Below are 27,206 nucleotides of genomic sequence, written 5' to 3'. Positions count from 1 at the left end.
GGCGCCTGCCTCGGCCGGCAGCGGTGCTGGGCAGGCAGGCCTGCACACGATTGGGACCTGACCTGTCCCATTGGGGGACCACCGGCTCAATAAGGACTGAGGGCGCTGACCCCACTATCCGCCGCAGTGATGGGCAAGGGCGACAGGACTCAAACTAAGCTGTCGTTTGACCAGAGAAGACAGAAGGTGCCGGACCCTCCGGCAGACCAGACCCCGGGAGCGGCTGCAGACCCGAGCTCCGCACTGTGCGCAGAAATTAAAGGTATGCTCAACACGATGGAGAAGGGCCTACAGGAGGGCATGGCGGCCATTGGCACCAAGATAGACGCCCTGGCATACCGGATGGATCGAATGACGGAGAGGGTGGATAAGCACGCAGAGAGCCTAGACATGGCGGAGCGCAGGCTAACGGAGGCGGAGGAGGCGCAAACAACATGGGACGCTGACCGCAAGCAGTTGGGAAGGCTGCTCCAGGTGATACAGGATAAATCCGAAGATTTAGAGGCCCGCTCCAGGCGATCCAACATCCGCGTCACGGGTGTGGCCGAGTCGACCCAGACGGGGAAAATGGAGCTATTTGTCGAGAAACTACTTAAATCTCTGCTGGGGGACGATACCTTCTCCCCTATGTTTATAGTGGAACGTGCGCACCGCACCCTGGGACCGAGGCCTCCACCGGGTGCGAACCCTAGGCCCATAATAGCAAAACTCCTCAACTACAGGGACAGGGACGCCGCCCTCCGTGCTGCTAGAGAGAAGGGAGACCTGCAGTATGAGGGGATGAACATTTCGTTATACCCTGACTTCACCTCCAAGGTACAGGAAGAGAGACGGCGATTTGTCCCCAACAAGCAGCAACTCAGAGACCTGGGCTTGGACTATGCCATGTTGTACCCGGCGCGGCTGCGCATCAACAGACAGGGCCATTCGCATTTTTTCACTGATCCCAAGGAACTACAGAAGTCCCTGAAGCAATGGATCAAGGAACATCGAGAAGACCGATCTGCGCCTGCGGAGGAGCGTGCTGGCAATGGCGAACTGGATGAGCAGGACTAGCGAGGAGAGGGGATGCAGTGGCTTCCCCATGCGGATCGGCTACACTGTCCCCTGTGATGCTCCTTGCAGGTGGAACCGAGAGAAGCCCACTTGGGGCGCACCACTGCGGCGAACGGACTTCTGCACATGTTGCTGCGGGTGAGATCTGCACAAGCCTCACGGGTTATGGTGGGGGGCGGCGATTGCCATGACACTGTTAGACTGCCCTGAGGTGGCGTTGCTGGGGCCCTGCCACATGGGGCCGGGGGGGGGGGGGGGGGGGGGGGGGGGGGGGACGCCCCTTAAGGCGAGTACTATACTGCTCGCATATCCTACAGCCGCACTTGCGATTGGGGGCGCTGGCGTGGGGGCGGCCTACTTATACTGCGCAGGAGGAGCGACCGGACTGAGGTCGATTTGGACATTGTGTGCGCTACCTCTGCCCTGGCGCTTACAGTGCTTGCGGCTCTATTTGAGACTGCTTGGGGAAGTTTGAAGACGGGTGGGGGGGGTGGATGCAGGGATCTCGGTCACACCAGGTTGGGGTTGGTTGACTGTGGGCGGAGGGGGGTAATGGGGGTTCTGAATTCGGGGTTGTTTGGGAAGTTTGGGGTAAGGTCCGACATGTGCTCTAACAGGTTAAGTTCTGCGAGGTGGGTGAGCGGCTGCCGCTACTGGAAGGGGATGGCCCCTGCCACCACGCTACAATTGGTGACCTCTTTTAATGGTAATGGCTGACACGGCTCGGGCAGACTTGCTGCGGGAGTCGGAACCCCTACGGGCTGTCACCTGGAATGTAAGGGGCTTAAATGATTACAGGAAACTCCGCAAGGTGCTACACTACCTACAGAGACACCACATAGATTTGGCACTGCTGCAGGAAACACATCTCCCTAACACCAGCAGGATGCTAACACACAGGGGGCTCCAGGGGCACTCCACTTTTGCAGGTTTCACCACACACGCCAGAGGGGTCCTCACCTGGGTTAACCCGAAATCTAAGCTATCCCTCGCCCTGGTGAAGGCGGACCCGGAGGGGAGGTTTGTGTTAAGCAAGTGCACAGGCAAGGGACACAACCTATTGATCGTGAATGTCTATGGCCCGAACTATGACTCCCCTGACTTTTACGCAGCGGTTGCGGAACATTGTAATGAATGGTCTGCTGGGAATATGATGTGGGGAGGGGACTTCAATTTCACCTTCAGCCCTGATCTAGATAGGTCCACGGGCCCTGCCAGGCGCCCTGCTGCGGCGGCGCAGCGCATGCAGGCGGAAATGTTGAGGCTGGGCCTAGTAGATGTATGGAGAGAAAGACATAGCACCAAGGGGGGGTACACGCATTACTCATCGTACCACAACATCCATACCAGGATTGACTACTGGCTGACATCACACTCCTTGTTTTCCATGGTCAGGGGCTGCAGTGTGCTTCCCCGCACTCTGTCGGACCACTCCCCGGTGCTCCTGGAGTTGCACACTCCCCTGCAGAGAATCCCGCCATTCACGTGGCGATTCCCACCTTACTCGCTGCTGGACGAGGCATTCAGGGCTGACCTGGGAGAGGACATAGATAACTTCTTTACCACCAATCTGGGCTCAGTGGCCACCTTCGGGACAATCTGGGAGACATTCAAGGTGTATGTACGGGGGGTGGTCATAGCAAAGCACTCCGGGGTCCTCAAGGCAATTAGAAACAGACTGAAATTCTTGGAGGGGCAGATAGCAGACTACGAACGCCGCCAGCTCCTAGACCCGAGCCTGCCTGGGGATGACACCCTGCAAGAACTTTTGAGAGAATTCCACGAGGAAGCGGACAGGGAGGTACGACATTTAGGAAAGTATGCGACGGCCCGCGCGTATGGGGAGAGTGACCGCCCGGGTGCACTGCTTGCCAGGATTATGAAAGGCACTAGACGCAAACAGTCTGTAGCGGAACTGCGCTCCACTGGAGGGGTGTTACTCACAGAGGAGACACATATACTGGCGGAATTCAGGAGCTTCTATGAGGAGCTATACACCACTAAAATTTCGGGGGTGGAGGACCAAATTGACAATTACCTTAGCTACATCAAGATGCCATTCCTGGAGAATTGGCAGAGGGAATTCCTAATGGCCCCTATCCACTGCGAGGAGATATCTGATGCGTTGGCCACCATGAGAGCGGACAGTGCCCCCGGGATAGATGGTCTGACGGTGGCCTTTTACAAGGCGTACAAAGATAAGCTACTCCCCCACCTCTCCACCCTCTTTGACGAAATTTGCGAAAATGGCGCTATGCCCCCCTCTATGCGGGAGGCGCTCATCGTTACTATACTTAAGCCTGGCAAGCCCAGCGACATGCCGGGCTCATACCGCCCTTTGTCCCTTCTCAATGTGGACGCTAAACTATACGCAAAAGTACTGGCGACCAGACTGGCCCTGGTGGCGCCCGAATTGGTGGCCCCGGAGCAGGCTGGGTTCATCCCGGCTAGGAACCTCACTTACAATATACGCACGGTCCTGGGAGCCATGCAACACACCAGGCATGATACCAAAGCCATCGCGGTCTTTCTGGACATGGAGAAGGCCTTTGACTCTGTGGAGTGGCCCTTCATGCACAAAGTACTGCAGAAGCTGGGGCTGGGAGAGATTTTCCTCCAACTGCTAGGTGCTCTTTATCACCGGCCCACGGCCAGAGTCAGACTGGGAGACGCAGTCTCGGAGCCGATCTCCATCAGCAGAGGCACGAGACAGGGGTGCCCTCTTTCCCCGCTGCTCTACGCCCTAGTGGCGGAGCCACTGGCGTGTGCGATTCGGGAGTACCACTCGTACGAGGCCATCAATTACCCCACCTATAAGTTGGGTATTTCCACGTATGCGGACGACACCCTTCTTTACGTCAGGGACCCGGCCAATAACATTGCGTCGGTACTGAGGGAGGTTGTGAGGTTTGGCGCGTTATCCGGGCTGAAGGTTAACTGGGAGAAGTCAGTCGCCTTCCCACTGACCCCAATCACTGTCCCCTTCGAGATGGACTACCCGCTCCAATGGTCCTCTGAGCCGATTAGATATCTGGGCATTATGCTGCACACGGACCCGGACGTCCTGCTAAGGGAGAACTACGGGGTTGCCTACAGCAAACTCGTGGATAACGTTGAACTCTGGATTAAGCTCCCGCTGTCACTGGTGGGACGGATCGCCTTAATGAAAATGGTCATTCTCCCGAGGTTCCTATTCCTATTCAACAATCTCCCGATTGTCCTCTCGAAAGCCTTCTTTGCCACTCTAAACAAACTCCTGGTGAGATTGGCGTGGGCCGGGAAACAACCTAGGGTGCAATGGCGGGTACTGCAATTACCGTACGAGCAGGGGGGATTGGCGGCCCCAGATCTGGAGCGCTATTACAGGATCGCACAGGCCTCCCACCTCCACACTTGGATTCATGGCAACCAAGACATTCCGCACGTGATCCTGGAACGACTGTTCGCAGACCCTACCCCACTTCCCGCTACCATATGCGGCCCCAAAGACCGTAGGGTTGGCGTTCTGGACTCCTTGCTATCCACCAACCACGCATGGCATTCCATTGTGCAGAGGCAAAACAAGGAGCTGATGTACGCTCCCAACATGCCTATACAATGGGCGCTCTGGCTGCCGACCTTGGCGGAACCGGGTGTCCACAGGGCCCTCCACGAACTAGGTGCACACACGCTGGGGGACCTATTTGTGAATGGCAAGGCGAAGACGTGGGCGCAGATCTCGCATCGGAGGGAGAGCTCCACGTTACTCCAACGCTTTCAGTACCATCGAGTCCGTAGTGCCCTATCGGAACTACTGGGCCCGGATATGGAGGAACCCCCCGCAGTCCCGGAACTGGTGTATGTTATAGACAGCGACTCGCCAAAGAAGCTGCTCACTAGGCTGTACAGGATAGGACACGATCACACGGCACTGCGCTACACGAGGGCGCGATTAGCCTGGCAGGCTGACCTGGGCACCCACGTCGATGACGACATGTGGGCATACTGCTCTGCGGCCACAAGGCGCATTTCCCTGAACGGGAGGCACCGTTTGGTCCACTTTAAATTTTTGCAAAGGGTATACCATACACCGGAACGGCTCCACAGGTACGGCCTCCGTGACTCCCCACACTGCGAGAGGTGCCGGGCGCAGGTTGCGGACTTCTTGCACTTAGCCTGGTACTGCCCGGGGGTCCAGAGATACTGGGCAGGCGTATTCGCTGAAATGAGCACTATAGTGGAGGTGGACCTGGCCATGGACCCAGCCCTCGCCCTAATGGGCTATACGAAATCGATGCCTGTCTCGATTAGGAAGCTGGTGGGCATGGGGATGCTCCTTGCGAAGCGAGTAGTTGCATTGTGTTGGATGAGAGGGCCATTACCTACACTCAAGCGATGGGCTAGCGATATGAAGTACTGTAACACGCAGGCGGATACATACAGTGAGCTCCTTCCGCCCAGAAGCCGCCCCAAGAACTTTTGGGGGCTGTACCAGACCCACTTGTCCTCTAGGACGGACGGGGATGTCTCGGAGGAAGGGGAGGGAGAGGAACTGGAGAGTGTCCTGCAAGAGCCACCTGATTCACCTGCCCGGTGTGTTCCCCCGCACACCTAGCGCGCTATAGGCGTTAGGAAACACCCCATCCATAGAGGCGTGAGGTGGGAGGGCAACACCTTAGATGGAGGAAAAGTGGTAGGCTGCACTAGACACAACAGGGGTTAGCGACGCCTGAGGACTTACTCGGGGAGCACAACTGAGGGACCAGTTATGGGGAGGGGGGGTGTTCACGGGGTTAGGGTTTGGTTGGGAGAAAACGTAAAAATTTACTGCTTTGTTCATTTATTCCAAATGCACGCTACTCAGCAGATGGTACAAGCCTACAGAGGAGAATTTCCATCCATCGACCTCCGGCTAGCGCTTATATTGGACTCTATGATGTTAAGGTATACTGGTACATGCCATTGTTGTTGCACGGAGACCTAATGCCGGCCCGAGATGGGTTGTAGGCGAGCTTTTTCTGTACTTTGTGAGGTGCTTTTTCCTAATAAAATAAATTAATAAAAAAAAAAAAAAAAAAAAAGAGTATATGGTATGCGTTATCATGGAACAGCTATTAGGACTTGGTTCCGCAAGCTGCAAACGGGCTCAGCTCATGCCAGAGCACCATTTCACACGATTCCAAGCACTCTGCCTTCAGGATTGTCAAGGCCTGCCATAGGAGTGACTGATAGGAATCTGTGTGTCCATTTTTAGGGTTAGATATAGGTATACTATATCTACAGCAAAGGGTGATTACACGACTTTGCCCCAGCTGTCATGCAGCCAGTTGTGTCAAATTTAGGAGGCCAGCCAGGGGTGGAATAATACATGCTTCAGCCCCTGGTAGGCCCTGGGTACACCTATGCCCTGAGTTACAGGGTCTGATAAGGTGGCCCAGTACCAATTGGTAAATGCACCTAGGGTACATGGAATCCATTTTGCAGAGAGAGCAGTAGGCCTGGGGTCCTGAATGGCAGGGTCCCAGGTCGACTATGTCAAAACCAGCTAAAACACAGGGCAAAAAGTTGGGGGCAACCATAGTCAGGAGGTACCTTCCTACACCATTTGTCTGATGTTATACTCTTCCACTCCCTGGAGAAGTGTTTCAGTCTTCCTCCCACTGGTCTTACATGTACGGAGGTGTCTACTTCGTGTAACTCCTGTCTGATGTGTTTCTGCTCCACCCTGGGAGTTTTTGCTCGGGTGGGCACATGGAGTTTTATTAAGTCACTTAGAGGCGGGCTGCTGTCCCCCTCTCTTATTATGCCCACGTCCATTCCCTCTCCCACGAAAGGACTGGCCTCTTGGTTGGTACTGCCAGGACTGTTTTTGCTGCCCCTGCTGTGTCTGGGCGTCTGCTTGGTGGGTTTGCTGGAACGCCTGGTGTGATGTCCCTGGCTGGTTTCCTCCCCTCCAGTTAGGTCTTCGTGACGGGGTGCCCCTTTTAGTACCTCTGAACTGCAATGCCCCCATGGATCTTGCAGTCTCGTTCTCCTTTTTCATTTGGCGGAGTTTCTCGTCAACTGGGGCCCCGAACAGCGTTTCTCCGTTGAACGGTGTGTTGAGGATGATGTGCTGTACTTCTGGCTTGAAGCCCGAAATTCTGAGCCAGGCCTGTCTTCTCTCCGTGATGCCCATCATCATGAGCCTGCTGGAGGTGTCTGCTCCGTCCAGGGCAGTCTTGAGGCAAGAATTGGCTACATTCTTGCCCTCTTCAACAAGGTTTTCAGCTCTTTGCTTGAATTCCTGTGGCATGTTCTTTATTAACTGGCACAGCTCTTCCAGGATCTGGTATTGGTGTCCGTTGATCAGTGCATTGAAATTTGCCATGCACCATTGCATTGCGGCATTCCGTTCAATTCTTCTCCCCACCAGGTCCATCCTCTTGCTTTGTCTGGAGGTGGCCCAGAAGTGGTAGGCACATTGGCCCTCTTTCTTGCCGTGGCTGCGATGATGGAGTCTGCTGAGACCGATCCCTGAATGTAGGGTGGGTCCTTGGAGGAATGTTTATACTTTTTCTCCACCCTGTGTAGGGACTGCTTTCCCTGTAGCTGGTTCCTTGAAAGCCTCTTTTCCCTGTGCCATGACACTGTCGAGCATGGGCAGGAACTGGCTCCTTGTTTGTGTAGGGAGCAGTATCTCGAGAAGGAAGTCTGCTTTCTGCTTTTCTTCGTCGAGTTTTACCTTGAAAACTGCAGCCGCATTCCTGATGACTGTGTTGTAGACTCCGATGTCATCTGGCGGCGAGGGCCTGAAGGGATACGTGTCGACGGTTCTTCTGGACTTTCGGTGTCGACGTCATGCCGGTCTACTTCCTGAGTCTCCGATGATGCAGACCCCAGGAGTGTCCTGCGGTCGTCGTCTCCTTCATCCTCGTAGTAGGAGGCCTCCTCCTCTTCTGGGTCGTCGAAGGTCTCGACGCCCACTGACTGTCCTTCGACGTCGTAGTCCTCCTCCTCAGTTTCCCCGACCACCTGTACCCTAGGTTTCGTCGGGATTGTGTATTCCTTCATCCTGGCGTCGAAATCTTTTTTCCGCTGCATGATGTTTTCCATCTCGGCCTCGAGGCGTCTTTTTTTTTTTCTCCATTTCGTCCGCGTGGTCAGCGTTGAATGGGTCGGCCACTCTTTTCAGCGCCGAGCCGACTTTCGTCGTCGAAGGTTTCGGTGCCGAGCTGGCTCTCGGGTCCTTCGTCGACGCTGAAGCGCCCTTCGGGTCCCTTTCCTTCGGTGTCGAACGCTCCTTTTTGGGGGCGATTTTCGACGTCTTCTGCTGTTCTCCAGCTCTCGGCGCCTGGGAGTCCTTCTCAGAGGATCCGCTGTGCCTTGGTGTAGCCCCGGACGCCGAAGTTTTCGGCGTCTGCGCTTTCGAGGTTTTTCCCTCATATTTTCGAGACTCGTGGTCTCTCTGTGCCTTAGGGGCCGTAGAGTCTCCTACCTTCTTTGGAGTCTTCGTAATATCGGTCTCTACGACCGTGTAGCCGCAGTCTTCGGCGGCGGCGTTGTCCTCCTCTACCGATGATAGCCCCAGGTCTCGAAGGGACGGTGGCTGGCCCTTGCCCTGCATGGTGGCATTGGCTATCCTCTGTCTCTTTCTCACTCGAAGAGTCTTCTGCGTGAAGGCGGAGCAGGCGTTTTAGTCCTCGCTCTCGTGGTCGACCGGTAGGCAAAGGTTGCAGACCGGGTGCTGGTCCTTCTGCGCGTACTTGTGGTGGCAGTTACGGCAGAATTTGAAAGGAGTGTTGTCCATTTCATGCGTTCAGGGGGCCCCCTGAGCTTGCATTCTCCGATGGACATCGAAATTCTTGAAGTTCTTTTTCTCCTTCGTCGTCCTCTTCGATGATGTAGTCTGCTGTAGTCTTCTCAATCTCTTTTCTTGCAAAAGGTGCGTATTTTCTTCTTCTTTCTCCAAAAATGTCTGGACCCTTTCGGGAACGATCCAGACCCAACCGCGGTAAAAAAAGAAATCTAAAGATTGCGCCCAGGAGTGGTAGCTTCCGCAGGAAGCGTGCCGACATCACCGGAAATACACCAAAAGGTGGGACGTCGACGCCCACCTGGGCTACGGAAAAAAAAAAAAACACAAAGAAAAGACTACGAATCTGGACCCAACCACAAGACAGCGAAATAATGCACAGCATAGTGAATCCAGAAAGATTCACGCTGCAAAAATTACTGTTACATTACTTTAATTTACTTTGCAGATTACTTTCTGGAATACTTTTTCTACTCAGTGGGATAAACCTAGATATCACAATGGGACATTTCCAGAGAAAACTTAAGCAAGCAATTTTTTGTTCTTTGCAGTTTTTCTAAGTTCCATACAGAACCAACTCCACACAGCACATTTTTCAAGGGAAAACAGTCAACGTGTGCAGAGGGCTGAGAGCCAATGTTGTCCAATAGGGAATAGGGGGCCTTCGGTTGGGCACTGCTCACGAGCAGGCCACAAGGATGTGGGAGCAAAGCTCCTGGGAATTAGCCCTGGGCAAAGGGGGATCCGTTTTAGCACCCAAAGTACACCCACAGGGGCAGCTGGGTGCAGGGTGCTGGTTTGGTGTCTGGTGCCCTGTTGATTTCAATGGGGATTTTCCGGTTTCCACAAAGACTGCAGGCTCGGGACGAAGATCTTCTGGAGGTGACCACTGGTTGGAGAGATAAGTTGGGATGCCTGGGGATGCTGAGACACAGTCAGTTGGGCCACCCAAGGCCGTGTGACTTCAGGTGCAGGGGTGTCTTTAGGCGCCGGGTTTCCCTTACAGGTGACCAGAGTTGTGCCAATTGGAGGTACAGTATTTGGGAAAGACACAGGCCCATGGGGCATGAATGGCAGGGACCCAGGGCATATCAAGTCAAAGAGCATCAGTAGTCTGGCAAAAAGTGTTGGGGGGTTACTGCAACAAAAACCCAGCTTCCTACAAGTAGTCATTGGATATATTGTGATTTGAGAAGACTTCTTCGGACAAAAGCTACTTGCAACATCCAAACCCAACATAAGATAGCCGGAGTATACAGAGCATGTGCATCTACACCCAAACATGCTACAAATTTTTTTTTCCTGCAATATGTTATTGGAGAGCTTCACTCCATTGCAGAGAAATATTCTTGCTCTCTAACTTTACATCATAGAGAGTGCTTTTCTTATGAGTATATTTGCATTAGGATGGCCTTTACCTCTTGCTCCATTTCTCGTGACTCTTCTAGTTTAGATTCTGCCTCCTGGAACTGTTGTTGACTGCTTCCCTGCGACGGTGACCCAGAATTCTCAGAACCAAAAGTCACTTCCTGGCTTTCCTGACTTTGATTTTCCTGTGTAATCGTCTAAAAGGAAAACATTTATGAAAACATCAAAATTAAGACGTATCACATTGTAACTTGTAAGTACAGTCTATTGAACAAAGTCAAAACTTATTTAGAATATGTTCTAAGATTACTTTGGCTATAAAAAGTACCGGCTCAACAGATACGTTTATATCATTAAAATGTAATTAATTGCTACAAAAGAAATTAAAAGTGGCTAAGGCTAGAAAACTTCTACAAGTCATACACTTATTTACTATGCCAGGACAACAACACGGCGCGGTTGTGTGGAATAAATGATAATTCCAAGAATAAAACAAAGAAAAATTGTAATGCAGACTTTGGTACTCTAAGCACAGAAATGTAGACTGATACTCGAGCAAAATGAACAAAAGAGATATTTACAATGTCAAAGAAGAGGGATTAAACATCTTAACTGCTTACAAACAGCCTTATACCAATCTATGTACATTCTTCTGCCCAGGGTCATATTAAAATATGTGGACAAGAGATTCAAGAACACCTTTGTACAGAAGAGTAAAAGGTGGAGTAGGGCTGTTAATGCATAGGAGCTTTAGAAGTAGAAGAATTGCTATATCAAAAACGTTTACTTTCTGCAAGATGAGAATTACAATATATGGTTGACGTGTTGATAGAATGTGTGCCAAGGACCTCTCAAGCAAAACACAGACCTTCTTATTTAAATGGTGAAATAAACATGAACTAGGACTGTTCCTACTTGATATCACACACAATAGAAAATGCAAAAGACTATCCAACAGAAGAAATTTGTCAATTTGTCAAATAAAATCAGTTCTACCACAACTAACACAAGCATTGGAAATATAATAGGTCTCGCATTAGAAAAGTTGGAGCTATTGGTCTTGTAAATGTAATAATATTTTAAGTTATGTATGTTTTTATAATAGCAAATGTATTAATTTTGTTATTGTAAATGCCAATATTTATAGAATTTGCAAATGTGACACCTATAGCATTATTTACCATCTTTTTGTGACATTTGTAATAAAGCTTGAAACATTGAGAGAACATATTTGAACAAGTGGTGCTGTGGTGGTGCTGTGGTGGTGCTGCTGAGTGGTGCTAAGTGGTGCTGTGGTGGTGCCGAGTGGTGCTGTGGTGGTGCCGAGTGGTGCTGTGGTGGTGCCGAGTGATAATGTGGTGGTGCCGAGTGATAATGTGGTGGTGCCGAGTGATAATGTGGTGGTGCCGAGTGATAATGTGGTGGTGCCGAGTGATAATGTGGTGGTGCCGAGTGATAATGTGGTGGTGCCGAGTGATAATGTGGTGGTGCCGAGTGATAATGTGGTGGTGCCGAGTGGTGCTGTGGTGGTGCCGAGTGGTGCTGTGGTGGTGCCGAGTGGTGCTGTGGTGGTGCCGAGTGGTGCTGTGGTGGTGCCGAGTGGTGCTGTGGTGGTGCCGAGTGGTGCTGTGGTGGTGCCGAGTGGTGCAGTGGTGGTGCCGAGTGGTGCTGTGGTGGTGCCGAGTGGTGCTGTGGTGGTACCGAGTGGTGCTGTGGTGGTGCTGAGTGATGCTGGGGTTGCGCTGAGTGGTGCTGTGGTGGTGCTGAATGGTGCTGTGGTGGTGCTGAGTGATGCTGTGGTGGTGCTGAGTGATGCTGTGGTGGTGCTGAGTGATGCTGTGGTGGTGCTGAGTGATGCTGTGGTTGTGCTGAGTGATGATGTGGTTGCGCTTAGTGATGCTGTGGTAATGTAATGATGCTGAGTGATGCTGGGGTTGTGCTGAGTGATGCTGTGGTGGTGCTGAGTGGTGCTGTGGTGGTGCTGTGCTGGTGCCGAGTGGTGCTGTGGTGGTGCTGAGTGATATTGTGGTGGTGCTGTGGTGGTGCTGAGTGATCTGTGGTTGTGTTGAGTGATGGTGTGGTTGTGCTGAGTGATGCTGTGTGTAGGTATGTGGATACCTGACTATGGTTGCCCCCAACTTTTTGCCTGGTGTTTTGCTGGTTTTGCGACTTAGTTGGCCTGGCACCCTGCCAATCAGGACCTCAGGCCTACTGCTCTCTCTGTAAAATGGATTCCATGTACCTTAGGGACATATCTAATTGGTACTGGGCCACCTTATCAGACCCTGTAACTCATGGCATAGGTGTACCCAGGGCCTACCAGGGGCTGCAGCATGTATTATGCCACCCCTGGCTGGCCATCTAAATCTGACACAACTGGCTGCACGACAGCTGGGGCAAGGTGGTGTAATCACCCTTTGCTTTAGATATAGTATACCTATATCTAACCCTAAAATGGGACACACAGATTCCTATCAGTCACTCCTATGGCAGGCCTTGACAATCCTGAAGGCAGAGTGCTTGGAATCGTGTGAGATGGTGCTCTGGCATGAGCTGAGCCCGTTTGCAGCTTGCGGAACCAAGTCCTAATAGCTGTTCCATGATAACGCATACCATATACTCTTAAGTGCATTATAATCCTTGCGGTTATATGCTATTTTTGGTATCGCTTTATCAAAACCTGTCGAGTAAGTGTGAGAAGGTGGCCTGATATGCAGTGCTCACTATTCTAGTGAATACTATGTATCAGTCCAGCAACCCTTATTGATGATTGGTTGTAAGTCAACCTTATAGACCAGCTATCCTAGTAGCGTGGATACGAGCAGTCTAAGGCTAAAGACTCGAGAGGGCGTGTTAAGCCAGCTGTTTACCACACATATACCCCTTGAATACCAAGTGAAAGGACACCACACAAGTGTTATGAAAATAAACAAGATATTTATTAAGAATCACAACAGCCCTGTACTCTTTATGAGGACAGGGTACTTAGCACAAAACAAAACTCTTACGAAAATACTTAAGTTAGCACAGTATATACAAATGCCCGAGGGGCACGGAAAACCATATACTCTGAAAGTGGAATGCGAAATTACTAGCAGGTAAGTACAGTACTAATAGGCTTTGGAATCGCTAGATCTTGACTATAGAATCTTCAGATTACTTCTAGGAGACCCAGGGGACTCGGGTGCAGAGTGTGCACTCTCACGCGTGATGCGGGACAAAGTCTATGGTAGCTAGTAAAGACAAAGTTAGTGTTCTCGGGCGAACCCGACCTGGTGGGAGGAAAACGAAAGTGGATTCTGACCCTTGGATAGTTAAGCTATGCTGGGGCACCAAAACGCCGAAGTTACCTAGCCCAGGGGCTGCAGCTGCATAGGTCTCAAAAGACGTCGGGAATCCTCGTAGACGGACCAGGAAGAAAGAAGTTGCTGGCAGGCGACCAGTGAAGAAAGTTCGATGGATCCAAGCCTGGATCGAAGGAAGATGACACCTGAAAGCAGAGGGGACCAAGTTCGAGACTACTAGCCAGTAGTCAGGTGGCACCAGGAGGGCACCGGATGGTAGTCACCTCGACTAGGTGAGTGGGTGACGCTGTGCTCGCAGATCTCACGGACCAGGAGGCGTTGTCGGCGACCAGGATGGAGGAGCGAGCTGTCCCACGAAGATTGAAGCTGTCGGCGTCGCTGGACCCAGGATTGGGCAACAAAGCCTAGGCAAATTCAAGCCCACGCGGTGGACTCAAAATGGCGTCTGGAGTGGACCAGGAGGGTCCGGGGTGCCTCTCTTGAAGAAGGAAGCAAGGGCCAGTCTGGAGCAACCAGACCAGCAGCAGTGATGTCGTCGGGCGTCGTGAAGAAGGCCACAAGCCAGCCGGCTAGTAGCCACACAGCGCGGTGAGCACGCAAAAGCAGAAGGGCCCTGTAGGAAGGTACATCCTGACTATGGTTGCCCCCAACTTTTTGCCCTGTGTTTTTGCTGGTTTTGGACATAGTCGACCTGGGACCCTGCCAATCAGGACCCCAGGCCTACTGCTCTCTCTTTAAAATGGATTCCATGTACCCTAGGTACATTTCCAATTGGTACTGGGCCACCCTATCAGACCCTGTAGCTCAGGGCATGGGTGTACCCAGGGCTGCCAGGGGCTGCAGCATGTATTATGCCACCCCTGGCTGGCCTCTTAAATTTGACACAACTGGCTGCATGACAGCTGGGGCAAAGTCGTGTAATCACCCTTTGCTGTAGGTGTAGTATACCTATACCTAACCCTAAAATGGACACACAGATTCCTATCAGTCACTCCTATGGCAGGCCTTGACAATCCTGAAGGCAGAGTGCTTGGAATCGTGTGAGATGGTGCTCTGGCATGAGCTGAGCCTGTCTGCAGCTTGCGGAATCAAGTCCTAATAGCTGTTCCATGATATCGCATACCATATACTCTTAAGTGCATTATAATCCTCGCGGTTAAATGCTATCTTTGGTATTGCTTTATCAAAACATGTCGAGTAAGGTGTCATACGAATTGGAATACTAACCCCTCGCCAATTCTGGCGACGGGGTTAGCATTCCACCCTTCTAGAGGGACACGACATGTATGTAACTGTGAACCCCGGTTAAAGTTAACTGAAGCCTCAGCTCCACAAAATGGATGCTGCCACCACAGACACGAGTCTGACCCCCTGCAGCTGGGAGTCCTTCCAGCGAGGGGAGCCTGGACAAAGGGTTTCCTGTCAGGGGCGGTGCTAGCACCGTCCCAGACATGGTTTTGTGTATCCTGGGTAGGCAGGGCTTTACAGGAAGGTGACTGCTGAGTGGCACCCCGGTGCTCACTACGCATAGGCCGGTCTGAACCAGTTCCAGGGGCACACCAGCCCCTGGCCTGGGGAAGTCCGGCATGGCTGAGGGGTGTAACCACCCCCCACCTAGTCCCACCCATAGGCAGGACCTAGTCACCGGGTCAGCCCCCTTTTTTAGTATAAAGATGGGAGCGGGCCCCCTGTTAAAATTAGATCATCTTTGGAATCAAGATACCACTTTCTTCGAAAGGACTTCACGATTTCTTCTTCAAGATTCTCCCTTGTGGCTAAGGAGTAGTCACCCTGCATCAAGCGGGCACCATCCTAAAGAACACTGCGGTCTGCTGCAAGTCCTTCATCACGAATCCGACGACCCAGCTCGACGAGACCCGGCTTCCCTGGCACCTCTGACCTCTACTCACCTCTACAGCCAAGCTGAGAACCGTGAGTGCGACGAGACCTCAAGGGACCGACGATCGCCAAGACTGCACGACATCTTTACTGCAATCCCACCGCTGCCACCAATGTGAGAAGGTGGCCTGATATGCAGTGCTCACTATTCTAGTGAACACTATGTATCAGTCCAGCAACCCTTATTGATGATTGGTTGTAAGTCAACCTTATAGACCAGCTATCCTAGTAGCGTGGATACGAGCAGTCTAAGGCTAAAGACTCGAGAGGGCGTGTTAAGCCAGCTGTTTACCACACATATACCCCTTGAATACCAAGTGAAAGGACACCACACAAGTGTTATGAAAATAAACAGTTATTTATTTAAAGATCACAACAGCCCTGTACTCTTTATGAGGACAGGGTACTAAGCACAAACCAAAACTCTTACAAAAATACTTAAGTTAGCACAGTATATACAAATGCCCGAGGGGCACGGAAAACCATATACTCTGAAAGTGGAATGCGAAATTCCTAGCAGGTAAGTACAGTACTAATAGCTTTTGGAATCGCTAGGACTTGACTAGGGAATCGTTAGATTACTTCTAGGAGGCCTAGGGGACTCGGGTGCAGTGTGTGCACTCTCACGCAAGATGCGGGACAAAAGTCTATGGTAGCTAGGAATTAGAAAGTTAGTGTTCTCGGGCGAACCCGACCTGGTAGGGAGAAAACGAAAGTAGATTCTGACCCTTGGATAGTGAGGCTATGCTGGGGCACCGAAATGCCGAAGTTACCTAGCCCAGGGGCTGCAGCTGCATAGGTCTGAAAAGACGTCGGGAATCCTCGTAGACGGACCAGGAGCCGGAAGAAAAGATGCTGGCCGGTGACCAGTGAAGAAAGTTCAGTTGGATCCAAGCCTGGATCTCGAAGATAGATGACACCTGAAAGCAGAGGGGACCAAGTTCGAGACTACTAGCCAGTAGTCAGTGGGCACCAGGAGGGCACCGGATGGTAGCCACCTCGACAAGGTGAGTGGGTGACGCTTGACTCGAAGATCTCACGGACCAGGAGGCGTTGTCGGCGACCAGGATGGAGGATCGAGCTGTCCCACGAAGATAGAAGCTGTCGGCGTCGCTGGACCCAGGATTGGGCAACAAAGCCTTGGCAAATTCAAGCCCACGCGGTGGACCTAAAATGGCGTCTGGAGTGGACCAGGAGGGTCCGGGGTGCCTCTCTTGAAGAAGGAAGCAAGGGCCAGCCTGGAGCAACCAGACCAGCAGTCGTGAAGTCGTTGGGCGTCGTTCAGAAGGCCACAAGCCAGCCGGCTAGTAGCCAAACAACGCGGTGCACAGCAAACAGCAGAAGGGCCCCACGCAGATCGTGGAGATGCAGGGGGGCTGACCTTGGGTGCTGGAGCTGCGCAGGGTCGGGGCTTCTCGGACCCCAAAGCACTCACCAGTGGAGGACACGGTGGGCTTGCAGTAAAGATGTCGTGCAGTCTTGGCGATCGTCGGTCCCTTGAGGTCTCGTCGCACTCACGGTTCTCAGCTTGGCTGTAGAGGTGAGTAGAGGTCAGAGGTGCCAGGGAAGCCGGGTCTCGTCGAGCTGGGTCGTCGGATTCGTGATGAAGGACTTGCAGCAGACCGCAGTGTTCTTTAGGATGGTGCCCGCTTGATGCAGGGTGACTACTCCTTAGCCACAAGGGAGAATCTTGAAGAAGAAATCGTGAAGTCCTTTCGAAGAAAGTGGTATCTTGATTCCAAAGATGATCTAATTTTAACAGGGGGCCCGCTCCCATCTTTATACTAAAAAAGGGGGCTGACCCGGTGACTAGGTCCTGCCTATGGGTGGGACTAGGTGGGGGGTGGTTACACCCCTCAGCCATGCCGGACTTCCCCAGGCCAGGGGCTGGTGTGCCCCTGGAACTGGTTCAGACCGGCCTATGCGTAGTGAGCACCGGGGTGCCACTCAGCAGTCACCTTCCTGTAAAGCCCTGCCTACCCAGGATACACAAAACCATGTCTGGGACGGTGCTAGCACCGCCCCTGACAGGAAACCCTTTGTCCAGGCTCCCCTCGCTGGAAGGACTCCCAGCTGCAGGGGGTCAGACTCGTGTCTGTGGTGGCAGCATCCATTTTGTGGAGCTGAGGCTTCAGTTAACTTTAACCGGGGTTCACAGTTACATACATGTCGTGTCCCTCTAGAAGGGTGGAATGCTAACCCCGTCGCCAGAATTGGCGAGGGGTTAGTATTCCAATTCGTATGACACCTTACTCGACATGTTTTGATAAAGCAATACCAAAGATAGCATTTAACCGCGAGGATTATAATGCACTTAAGAGTATATGGTATGCGATATCATGGAACAGCTATTAGGACTTGATTCCGCAAGCTGCAGACAGGCTCAGCTCATGCCAGAGCACCATCTCACACGATTCCAAGCACTCTGCCTTCAGGATTGTCAAGGCCTGCCATAGGAGTGACTGATAGGAATCTGTGTGTCCATTTTAGGGTTAGGTATAGGTATACTACACCTACAGCAAAGGGTGATTACACGACTTTGCCCCAGCTGTCATGCAGCCAGTTGTGTCAAATTTAAGAGGCCAGCCAGGGGTGGCATAATACATGCTGCAGCCCCTGGCAGCCCTGGGTACACCCATGCCCTGAGCCACAGGGTCTGATAGGGTGGCCCAGTACCAATTGGAAATGTACCTAGGGTACATGGAATCCATTTTAAAGAGAGAGCAGTAGGCCTGGGGTCCTGATTGGCAGGGTCCCAGGTCGACTATGTCCAAAACCAGCTAAAACACAGGGCAAAAAGTTGGGGGCAACCATAGTCAGGATGTACCTTCCTACACAACCCCCCCCCAAACGAAAGGAGATAAGGCTATCCTTGTCCAGGTAAGCCTCTATTACCTAAGTGGCCATATAAGGAAGTACCAGCTCTGGCTTGGTTTCCCCCTGTGTCATGGTCCACTAGGCAACCCCTCACCCTAAGGGTATCTGAGGGTCTCCACCATAGGGAATCTCTGTCTCTGGTGTGTCTTGGGAAAGAAGAAGGCTGATGCTGGGATGGAGTGCTGAAGTGAGGCTCCTCTACCTTTGGGCTCAACTTCCTCCAATCCCCATTCATCATGTGTGCCTTTCTTTCTTTAGCTGAGATGCACTGAGCTCTCAGGGTCAGCCTCTGGCTACCTAAAGCTGGAGGCTGAGTCCCTCTGTTTGGCTTACTGGAGGGACAGGTCAGGTCTGGGGTTTTTAGGCCCCATGTTTGGCTGTGCCCAACAGTGTCCAGCTGTGGGAGTTCCCTAACTACTTTTAAGGGGGATCCCTCAGGAGTCTGTTCTATTTTCACTTGGCTAGGTTTACCAGCTTCAGTGATCCTAATCTGCTGATTAAGGGGTTCTTTTGGACAGGGGGCCCTTTGGGGTCCACCACTGGCCTCCCTGGTCTCTTCAGCCCTGGGCTGACTGAGGCAGGGTAGAGAGGTGCAGGTTACCTGCTCCAGACTGGGTCCCACCTGGGAAGGGTCCACTGACATCAGGGGCTCTGCCAGGCTAGGCCTGACTACCTCTGGGGCAGTTCCTTCAACAGGGGTAGAGTCAGTTCCCTGAGGAGGCTGGCTCTCACCTAGTGTCTGGGAGGGGGAAGACTCTCCTTCCTCCTCAATGCTCTCTGTTTGAGTGGAGTGATCCATTGTTTCAGGCTTCACAACCTCACTATCTGTCTGAGTAGAGGCTGAGACCATTTCAACCTTGCCAACCTTTTCAGGAGGGCACTCAGTTTGTGTTTGGGCTGTGACTGTCACAGCCCTCCTATCCTGTTCTGGAAAGTCTGTCTGAGCCTGGGCAGTGGCTACCACTGCCCTTCCAACCTTTTCAGGGAGGACTGGTGCTTGGACTGGGGCTGTATCTATTACTGCCCCACTAACCTGTCTGAATAGGCCTATCATTCTGGAATGAGTTTCTTGTTCCACCTCAGCCCATGCTGAGAGTTCTAGGTCATTCCCCAGTAAGCAATCTACAGGTAGGTTATCTGTCACTGCCACTCTCATGGGCCCTGTGACATTACCCCAGCTGAGCTTGACTACTGCCATGGGATGCTTTCTCTTCATTCCATGAATGTCTGTCACCTGATAAGTAAAACCAGGGGTCAGTTGAGCAGAGGGGACCAGATGGTCACTCACCATGGTGAGGCTGGCCCCTGTGTCTCTGAATGCCTCAACTTTCTGACCATTCACTAAAACTTCTTGTCTATACTTTCCCAAAATGTGGGGTCCAGTAGTGAAGTTGGCAAACCCCATGCCAGTCTCACAGACAAGAGTGTGGTCAGGGAACCTGGCTAGGCCATAGTCCTCCTGATTGCCCAAGGTAATGCCCACCACATTCTTGGGGGCACTCCCACCACCTGGGGGATTACCACTAGTGGTAACAGGAGGTTTAGGAGTATTACCTGGGGGCATATTTCCCTTATTACCATTTTTAGGGCAACTGGCATCACTTTTGTAATGGCCCACCTGTTTACAGGTATGGCAATAAGGTTTCTTTTGTTCAGAAGGAGTGATCTGGGACCCACCACCCTTGTTGGAGTTTTGGGGCCCTTGGGAAGTCTTCTCTGTGGATTTATCCCCACCCTTCTCTTGAGGCTTGGTTGATTCCTTTTTCTGGTCACCACCCTGGTTTTTAGGCCTAACCCTGGTTCTGACCCATTTGTCTGCCCTCTTACCCAATTCCTGTGGAGAGGTCAACTCAGAGTCTACCAGGTGCTGATGTAATAGCTGGTTCTGACAATTATTTAAGATTTGCTCCCTCATAATTAGATTATACAATCCTTTAAAATCAGTAACCTTACTACCCAGTAGCCAGCCTTCAAAAGCCTTAGTGGCACAATCAACAAAGTCAGTCCAATCTTGAGACTGAGTTTTCTGGGTGTCTCTGAACAGCATCCTGTATTGTTCAGTGGTTAAACCAAACCCATCAACCAGTACATTCTTCAAGACTTGGTAATTGTTAGCATCCTCCACCCTTGTGGTGAGGAGCTTATCTCTACCTTTACCATCAAAGGAGAGCCACAAGATAGCTGCCCACTGACTTTGGGGAACACCCTGCACAGTGCAGGCTCTCTCCAAAGCAGTAATCCATTTGTGGATGTCATCCCCTTCTTTAAAGGGGGGCACTATCTTATTCAGGTGCTTTGTATCAAAACTCCTTTCCCTATTGCTAGGTTTATTGCTGCCACCAGTGGGAACTAGCCCACATAATTCTTGCTCTCTAGCAAGGGCAAGTCTCTCTTTGGCCAGGGCAAGTTCTTCCCTTTCAATCCTCAGTTTGACTGCCCTTTCTTCAGCTTCATACACTCTCCTCTTAGGGGAAGACATTCCTCTGTGAGAAGAGTTGAGAGAGCCATTGGTTCGAAAGGATCTGCTAGAGCCTCTTGATAGAGACCTAACTCGTCCATTCCCAATGTTAAGCTGACCTGAGAGTGGGCCCAGGAGTCCCCCAGTACCAAGCTCATGTCTGCTTAAGTTGGACCTGCTTAGTCTACTGACTTCTAGCTGTCCCTTATCTGCCTCATCCCCAGACAACTCATCCTCCTCCTCAGCATCATTTGCCTCATGGAGGGGATGGATATCAAAGGGACCCTGTAAGGAGGGCATACTTCCTTCTGGATTAGAAGGGTCTGGGTTACCAGCCCTACTGGCATCATAGGCCTCTAAGAGACCAATCAGAAAGGAAGTGGTGGGGTTAGACCCCTGTTTTAGTTTCCTGAGAGTACACACTTGTCTCATCTCATGGAAGCTAAGAGCAGTATATTTTGAAGGGATGACCTGTGGAGGGTCAACTGACACAAGGGGAGACTCAGTGTTTCCTCCTGTGACCGACATACTGCTTCTAGTGTGGTGTAAGTGATGCACCTACCTACACTATGTGTTACCTACTGGTCCCTTGCTAGAGTTGCAGCCAAGGTGTGCTAAGCCTTGAGGAGCTACAACAGCTGGTTCAGTAGAACTCAGAGTATTCTAAGCTTTAGTTATATGTACCTAACAGTACTTATGTGATCTTTCAACAAGATATTCTTAGGATACGTGTGGTAAAACAACAGCAAGCTCAAATCCCAACCGCTGCTCACCAATGTGAGAAGGTGGCCTGATATGCAGCGCTCACTATTCTAGTGAACACTATGTATCAGTCCAGCAACCCTTATTGATGATTGGTTGTAAGTCAACCTTATAGACCAGCTATCCTAGTAGCGTGGATACGAGCAGTCTAAGGCTAAAGACTCGAGAGGGCGTGTTAAGCCAACTGTTTATTTTCATAACACTTGTGTGGTGTCCTTTCACTTGGTATTCAAGGGGTATATGTGTGGTAAACAGCTGGCTTAACACGCCCTCTCGAGTCTTTAGCCTTAGACTGCTCGTATCCACGCTACTAGGATAGCTGGTCTATAAGGTTGACTTACAACCAATCATCAATAAGGGTTGCTGGACTGATACATAGTGTTCACTAGAATAGTGAGAGCTGCATATCAGGCCACCTTCTCACAGGCCCCACACAGATCGTGGAGATGCTGGAGGGCTGATCTTCGGTGCTGGAGCTGCTCAGGGTTGGGGCTTCTCGGACCCCAAAGCACTCACCAGTGGAGCACACAGTGGGCTTGTTGCAAAGAAGTCGTGCAGTCTTGGCGATCGTCGGTCCCTCGAGGTCTCGTCGCACTCACAGTTCTCAGCTTTGCTGTAGAGGTGAGTAGAGGTCAGAGGTGCCAGGGAAGCCGGGTCACGTCGAGCTGGGTCGTCTGATTCGTGAAGAAGGACTTGCAGCAGACCGCAGTGTTCTTAGGATGGTGCCCGCTTGATGCAGGGTGACTACTCCTTAGCCACAAGGGAGAATCTTGAAGAAGGAAATCTTGATGTCTTTCGCAGAAAGTCGTGTCTTGATTCCAAAGATGATCTAATTTGAACAGGGGGCCCGCTCCCATCTTTATACTAAAAAAGGGGGCTGACCCGGTGACTAGGTCCTGCCTATGGGTGGGACTAGGAGGGGGGTGGTTACACCCCTCTCCCATGCCGGACTTCCCCAGGCCAGGGGCTGGTGTGCCCCTGGAACTGGTTCAGACTGGCCTATGCGTAGTGAGCACCGGGGTGCCACTCAGCAGTCACCTTCCTGTAAAGCCCTGCCTACCCAGGATACACAAAACCATGTCTGGGACGGTGCTAGCAACGCCCCTGACAGGAAACCCTTTGTCCAGGCTCCCCTCGCTGGAAGGACTCCCAGCTGCAGGGGGTCAGACTCGTGTCTGTGGTGGCAGCATCCATTTTGTGGAGCTGAGGCTTCGTTTAACTTTAACCGGGGTTCACAGTTACACACATGTCGTGTCCCTCTAGAAGGGTGGAATGCTAACCCCGTCGCCAGAATTGGCGAGGGGTTAGTATTCCAATTCGTATGACACCTTACTCGACATGTTTTGATAAAGCAATACCAAAGATAGCATTTAACCGCGAGGATTATAATGCACTTAAGAGTATATGGTATGCGAAATCATGGAACAGCTATTAGGACTTGGTTCCGCAAGCTGCAGACAGGCTTAGCTCATGCCAGAGCACCATCTCACACGATTCCAAGCACTCTGCCTTCAGGATTGTTAAGGCCTGCCATAGGAGTGACTGATAGGAATCTGTGTGTCCATTTTAGGGTTAGATATAGGTATACTATATCTATAGCAAAGGGTGATTACACGACTTTGCCCCAGCTGTCATGCAGCCAGTTGTGTCAAATTTAGGAGGCCAGCCAGGGGTGGCACAATACATGCTGCAGCCCCTGGCAGCCCTGGGTACACCTATGCCCTGAGTTACAGGGTCTGATAAGGTGGCCCAGTACCAATTGGTAAATGCACCTAGGGTGCATGTTGTAATTTAGAGAGAGAACAGCCAGGCTGTGGGTCTGATTGGCAGGCCCACAGCCAGAGAAAGTCGTAAACCAGTGAAACAAAAGCAAAAAATCTGGGTGATCATAGGATTGCAGACCCTACTCTCCTACAGTAAGGTGTCGTACGAATTGGAATACTAACCCCTCGCCAATTCTGGCGACGGGGTTAGCATTCCACCCTTCTAGAGGGACACGACATGTATGTAACTGTGAACCCCGGTTAAAGTTAACTCAAGCCTCAGCATCACAATATGGATGCTGCCACCACAGACACAAGTCTGACCCCCTGCAGCTGGGAGTCCTTCCAGCAAGGGGAGCTTGGACAAAGGGTTTCCTGTCAGGGGCGGTGCTAGCACCATCCCAGACAGGGTTTTGTGTATCCTGGGTAGGCAGGGCTTTACAGGAAGGTGACTGCAAGTGGCACCCCGGTGCTCACTACGCATCTGCCGGCTAGAACCAGTTCCAGGGGCACACCAGCCCCTGAGCTGGGGAAAGTCCGGCATGGGAGAGGGGTGTAACCACCCCCCTTCCTGATCCCACCCCTAGGGCAGGACCTAGTCGCGTACCCACCCCTTTCTTTAGGCTAAAGGCAGGAGCGGGGACCCTTCCAAATTAGATCATCTTTGAATCAAGAAACTACTTTCTACGAAAGGAACTCTCGACTTCTTCTCAAGATTTCTCCCTTGTGACTAAGGAGTAGTCACCCTGCACCCGCAGGCACCATCTAAGAACTCTGCGGTTTGCTGCACGTCCTTCCTCCGGAATCCGACCGACCAGCACGACAAGACCCGGCTTCCCTGGCACCTCTGACCTCTACCTACCTCTACAGCAAAGCTGAGAACCGTAGGTGCGACGAGACCTCGAGGGACCGGCCATCATCAGAACTGCACGACTTCTATCCAGCACGACCGCCGAGGGATCCTCGTGTGAGTGCTTTGGGGTCCGAGAAGCCCCAACCCTGAGCAGCTCCAGCACTGAAGTCCAGCCCTCCAGCATCCACCAGATCTGCGTGGGGCCCTTCTGCTTTTTGCTGCTCACCGCGTTGTCTGGCTATTAGCCCGCTGGCTTGTGGCCTTCCCGACGACGACCGACAACATCACCACTGCTGGTCTGGTTGCTCCAGACTGGCCCTTGCTCCCTTCCAAAAGAGGAGCACCCCGGACCCTCCTGGTCCACTCCAGACGCCATTTTGAGTCCACCGCGTGGGCTTGAATTTGCCAAGACTTGTTGCCCCAATCCTGGGTCCAGCGACGTCGACAGCAGCAACCATCGTGGGACAGCTCGCACCTCCATCCTGGTCGCCGACAACGCCTCCTGGTCCGTGAGACTGCAGAGCCCAGCGTCGCCCACTCACCTGGTCGAGGTGACCCCATCCGGTGCCACCTTGGTGCCCCTCTAATCACTGGCTAGTGATTCAGAACTTGGTCCCCTCTGCTTACAGGTGTCTTCCATCTTCGATCCAGGCTTGGATCCACCGAACAATCTTCACTGGACGCCTGCCAGCAACTTCTTCTTTCAGGCTCCATAGACTGCAGCGAGGATTCCCAACGTCTTTCCAGACCTATGCAGCCGCAGCCCCTGGGCTAGGTAACTTCGGCATTTCGGTGCCCCAGCATAGCCTCACTATCCAAGGGTCCAGATCCTTTTTTCGTTTTCAGCCTAACTAGTCGGTATCGCCCGATAACACTAACTTTGCTTTTACTAGCCTCCATAGACTTTGTCCCGCATCCCGCGTGAGAGTGCACACTCTGCACCAGAGTCCCCTAGGCCTCCAACTAGTAATCTGAAGGTTCAGTAACGTAGTCCTAGCGATTCCAAAGCCTATTAGTCCAGAACTTACCTGCTAGTAATTTCACATTCCACTTTTGTAGTATATGGTTTTCCGTGCCCCTCGGGCATTTGTGTAAATTGTCCAACTTAAAGTATTTTCGTAAGAGTTTTGTTGTGTGCTTAGTACCCTGTCCTCATAAAGAGTACAGGGCTGTTGTGATCTAAATAAATACACTGTTTATTTTAATAACACTTGTGTGGTGTCGTTTCACTTGGTGTTCAAGGGGTATATGTGATGATATAACAGCTGGCTTAACACGCCCTCTAGAGTTTAGCCCGAAGACTGCTCGTATCCATGCTACTAGGATAGCTGGTCTATAAGGTTGACTTACAACCAATCATCAATAAGGGTTGTTTGGACTGATACAAAGTGCTCACTAGAATAGTGAACATTATATATAAGGCCAACTTCTCACACTGTGGTTGCGCTGTGCTGGTGCTGAGTGATGCTGTGCTGGTGCTGAGTGGTGCTGAGTGATGCTGTGGTGGTGCTGAGTGATGCTGTGGTGGTGCTGAGTGGTGCTATGGTGGTGCTGAGTGATATGGTGGTGCTGAGTGATATTGTGGTGGTGCTGAGGTGGCGCTGAGTGATGCTGTGGTGGTGCTGTGGTGGTGGTGCTGAGTGATGCTGTGGTTGCGCTGAGTGATGCTGTGGTTGCGCTGAGTGATGCTGTGGTTGGGCTGAGTGATGATGTGGTGATGCAGAGGGCAGAAAGGCACAAAAAACGAGTCTAACAGAGGGCATGGAAATTCAATGAGGACTTTCCAGGTGGCATATGGACTCATAAGTACAGCACACAGAAAGTTAACACAAAAGGGTTCCAGGGACCAGAACTCACAATATGGCACGAATGAGATACAAAAGTAGAGAAAAAGCACCCAACCACTTTGATGAAAGCAAATAGAGTATATGAATTAAATACACACGGGACATACAAATGGGAGGAATAGAAGTAAGAAAGCAAGCCCAAGTGAAGTATGTTTGTCTTGAACGGTTAAGGGAATGGACAGAATTGTGATTCTTGTCCGCTGCCAAATTGCATGTTTCGCGGATGGGCTGGACTATGAGCACACAAGTGAATCGACAAGCAAACCGGATCACCCACATTTCAACAGCCAAGTTAATAGGAAAAATGAATACTCTACTCAGAAGCGAATATGCTACTTACCAGTATGCATCTGTTCTTGGCATGTAGGGCTGCTGACGTTCATATCTGTGCATAGATTGCCGCCTAGTGTTGGGTCCGGATGATTGCACATCGTTGTCCTGGAAGAGTCGTCGAAGTATCACGAGATAGGTGGCTCCTCCCCTGGACTAGAGTGCGCATGGGCATCCTCTCCATCTTCAGATTGTTTTTGCCATTGTGGCAGAGATGGAGTGTAATACAGAGAGTAATGTTCATGCTATAGAGTAATTCTGAATGCTACAACTGCTATAGTCGCCGGGGAAGAGGGTGGGCGATATGAATGTCAGCAGCCCTACATGCCAAGAACAGATGCATACTGGTAAGTAGCATATTCGGTACGAGGCATGTGGGGTGCTGAATTCATATCTGTGCATAGATTACATAACAGTCCCTTCTGTTAGCGGCGGCTGCCCGTGCCAGCTGTAGCAGCCTGAAAAAGAGTTTTGAGAACAGCCTGTCCTACAGCTGCCCGCTGTCTTGAATGCACATCTACACAATAGTGTTTCGTAAATGTATGTGTAGTGGACCATGTGGCTGCCTTACATATGTCATCTAAAGGAATATTCCCCAGGAAAGCCATGGACGCTCCTAACTTACGTGTGGAGTGTGCTCTTGGAGGAATGGTTAGTGTGCGTTTAGCCTTTGCGTAGCAAATCTGTATACACTTAACTATCCATCTGGCTATTCCTGCCTTGGAAATGGGGTTGCCTTTGTGCTGTGGAGAAAAAGCAACAAACATTTGTTTTGTTTTCCTGAAATCCTTTGTTTTGTCAATATAGTACATAAGAGCCCTTTTGACGTCTAATGTGTGCAGGGATCTTTCTGCAACATTTTCTGCATTAGGAAAGAAAACGGGCAGTTCTATGGTTTGGGTCATGTGGAACTG

The 27,206-nt window shown here is 51.5% G+C and overlaps 1 protein-coding gene across 1 annotated transcript in view; it reads right to left on the bottom strand.

Annotated features, from left to right (window-relative positions):
• The window catches only part of SCAF8 (SR-related CTD associated factor 8), a 948,526-nt gene that overhangs the window by 440,341 nt on the left and 480,979 nt on the right, over nucleotides 1-27,206 (bottom strand). The window contains exon 11 of the mRNA XM_086927396.1: nucleotides 10,249-10,395. Coding sequence (XP_086783522.1) covers nucleotides 10,249-10,395 — 147 coding nt within the window. The remainder of the gene's footprint in view (nucleotides 1-10,248; nucleotides 10,396-27,206) is intronic.

This window comes from Lissotriton vulgaris, chromosome 6 (assembly GCF_964263255.1).
Source record: "Lissotriton vulgaris chromosome 6, aLisVul1.2, whole genome shotgun sequence".
NCBI classification, from domain to species: Eukaryota; Metazoa; Chordata; class Amphibia; order Caudata; family Salamandridae; genus Lissotriton; species Lissotriton vulgaris.
The sequence above is the reverse complement of the archived record's forward strand: the minus strand, read 5'-3'. Positions and strand labels throughout refer to the sequence as shown.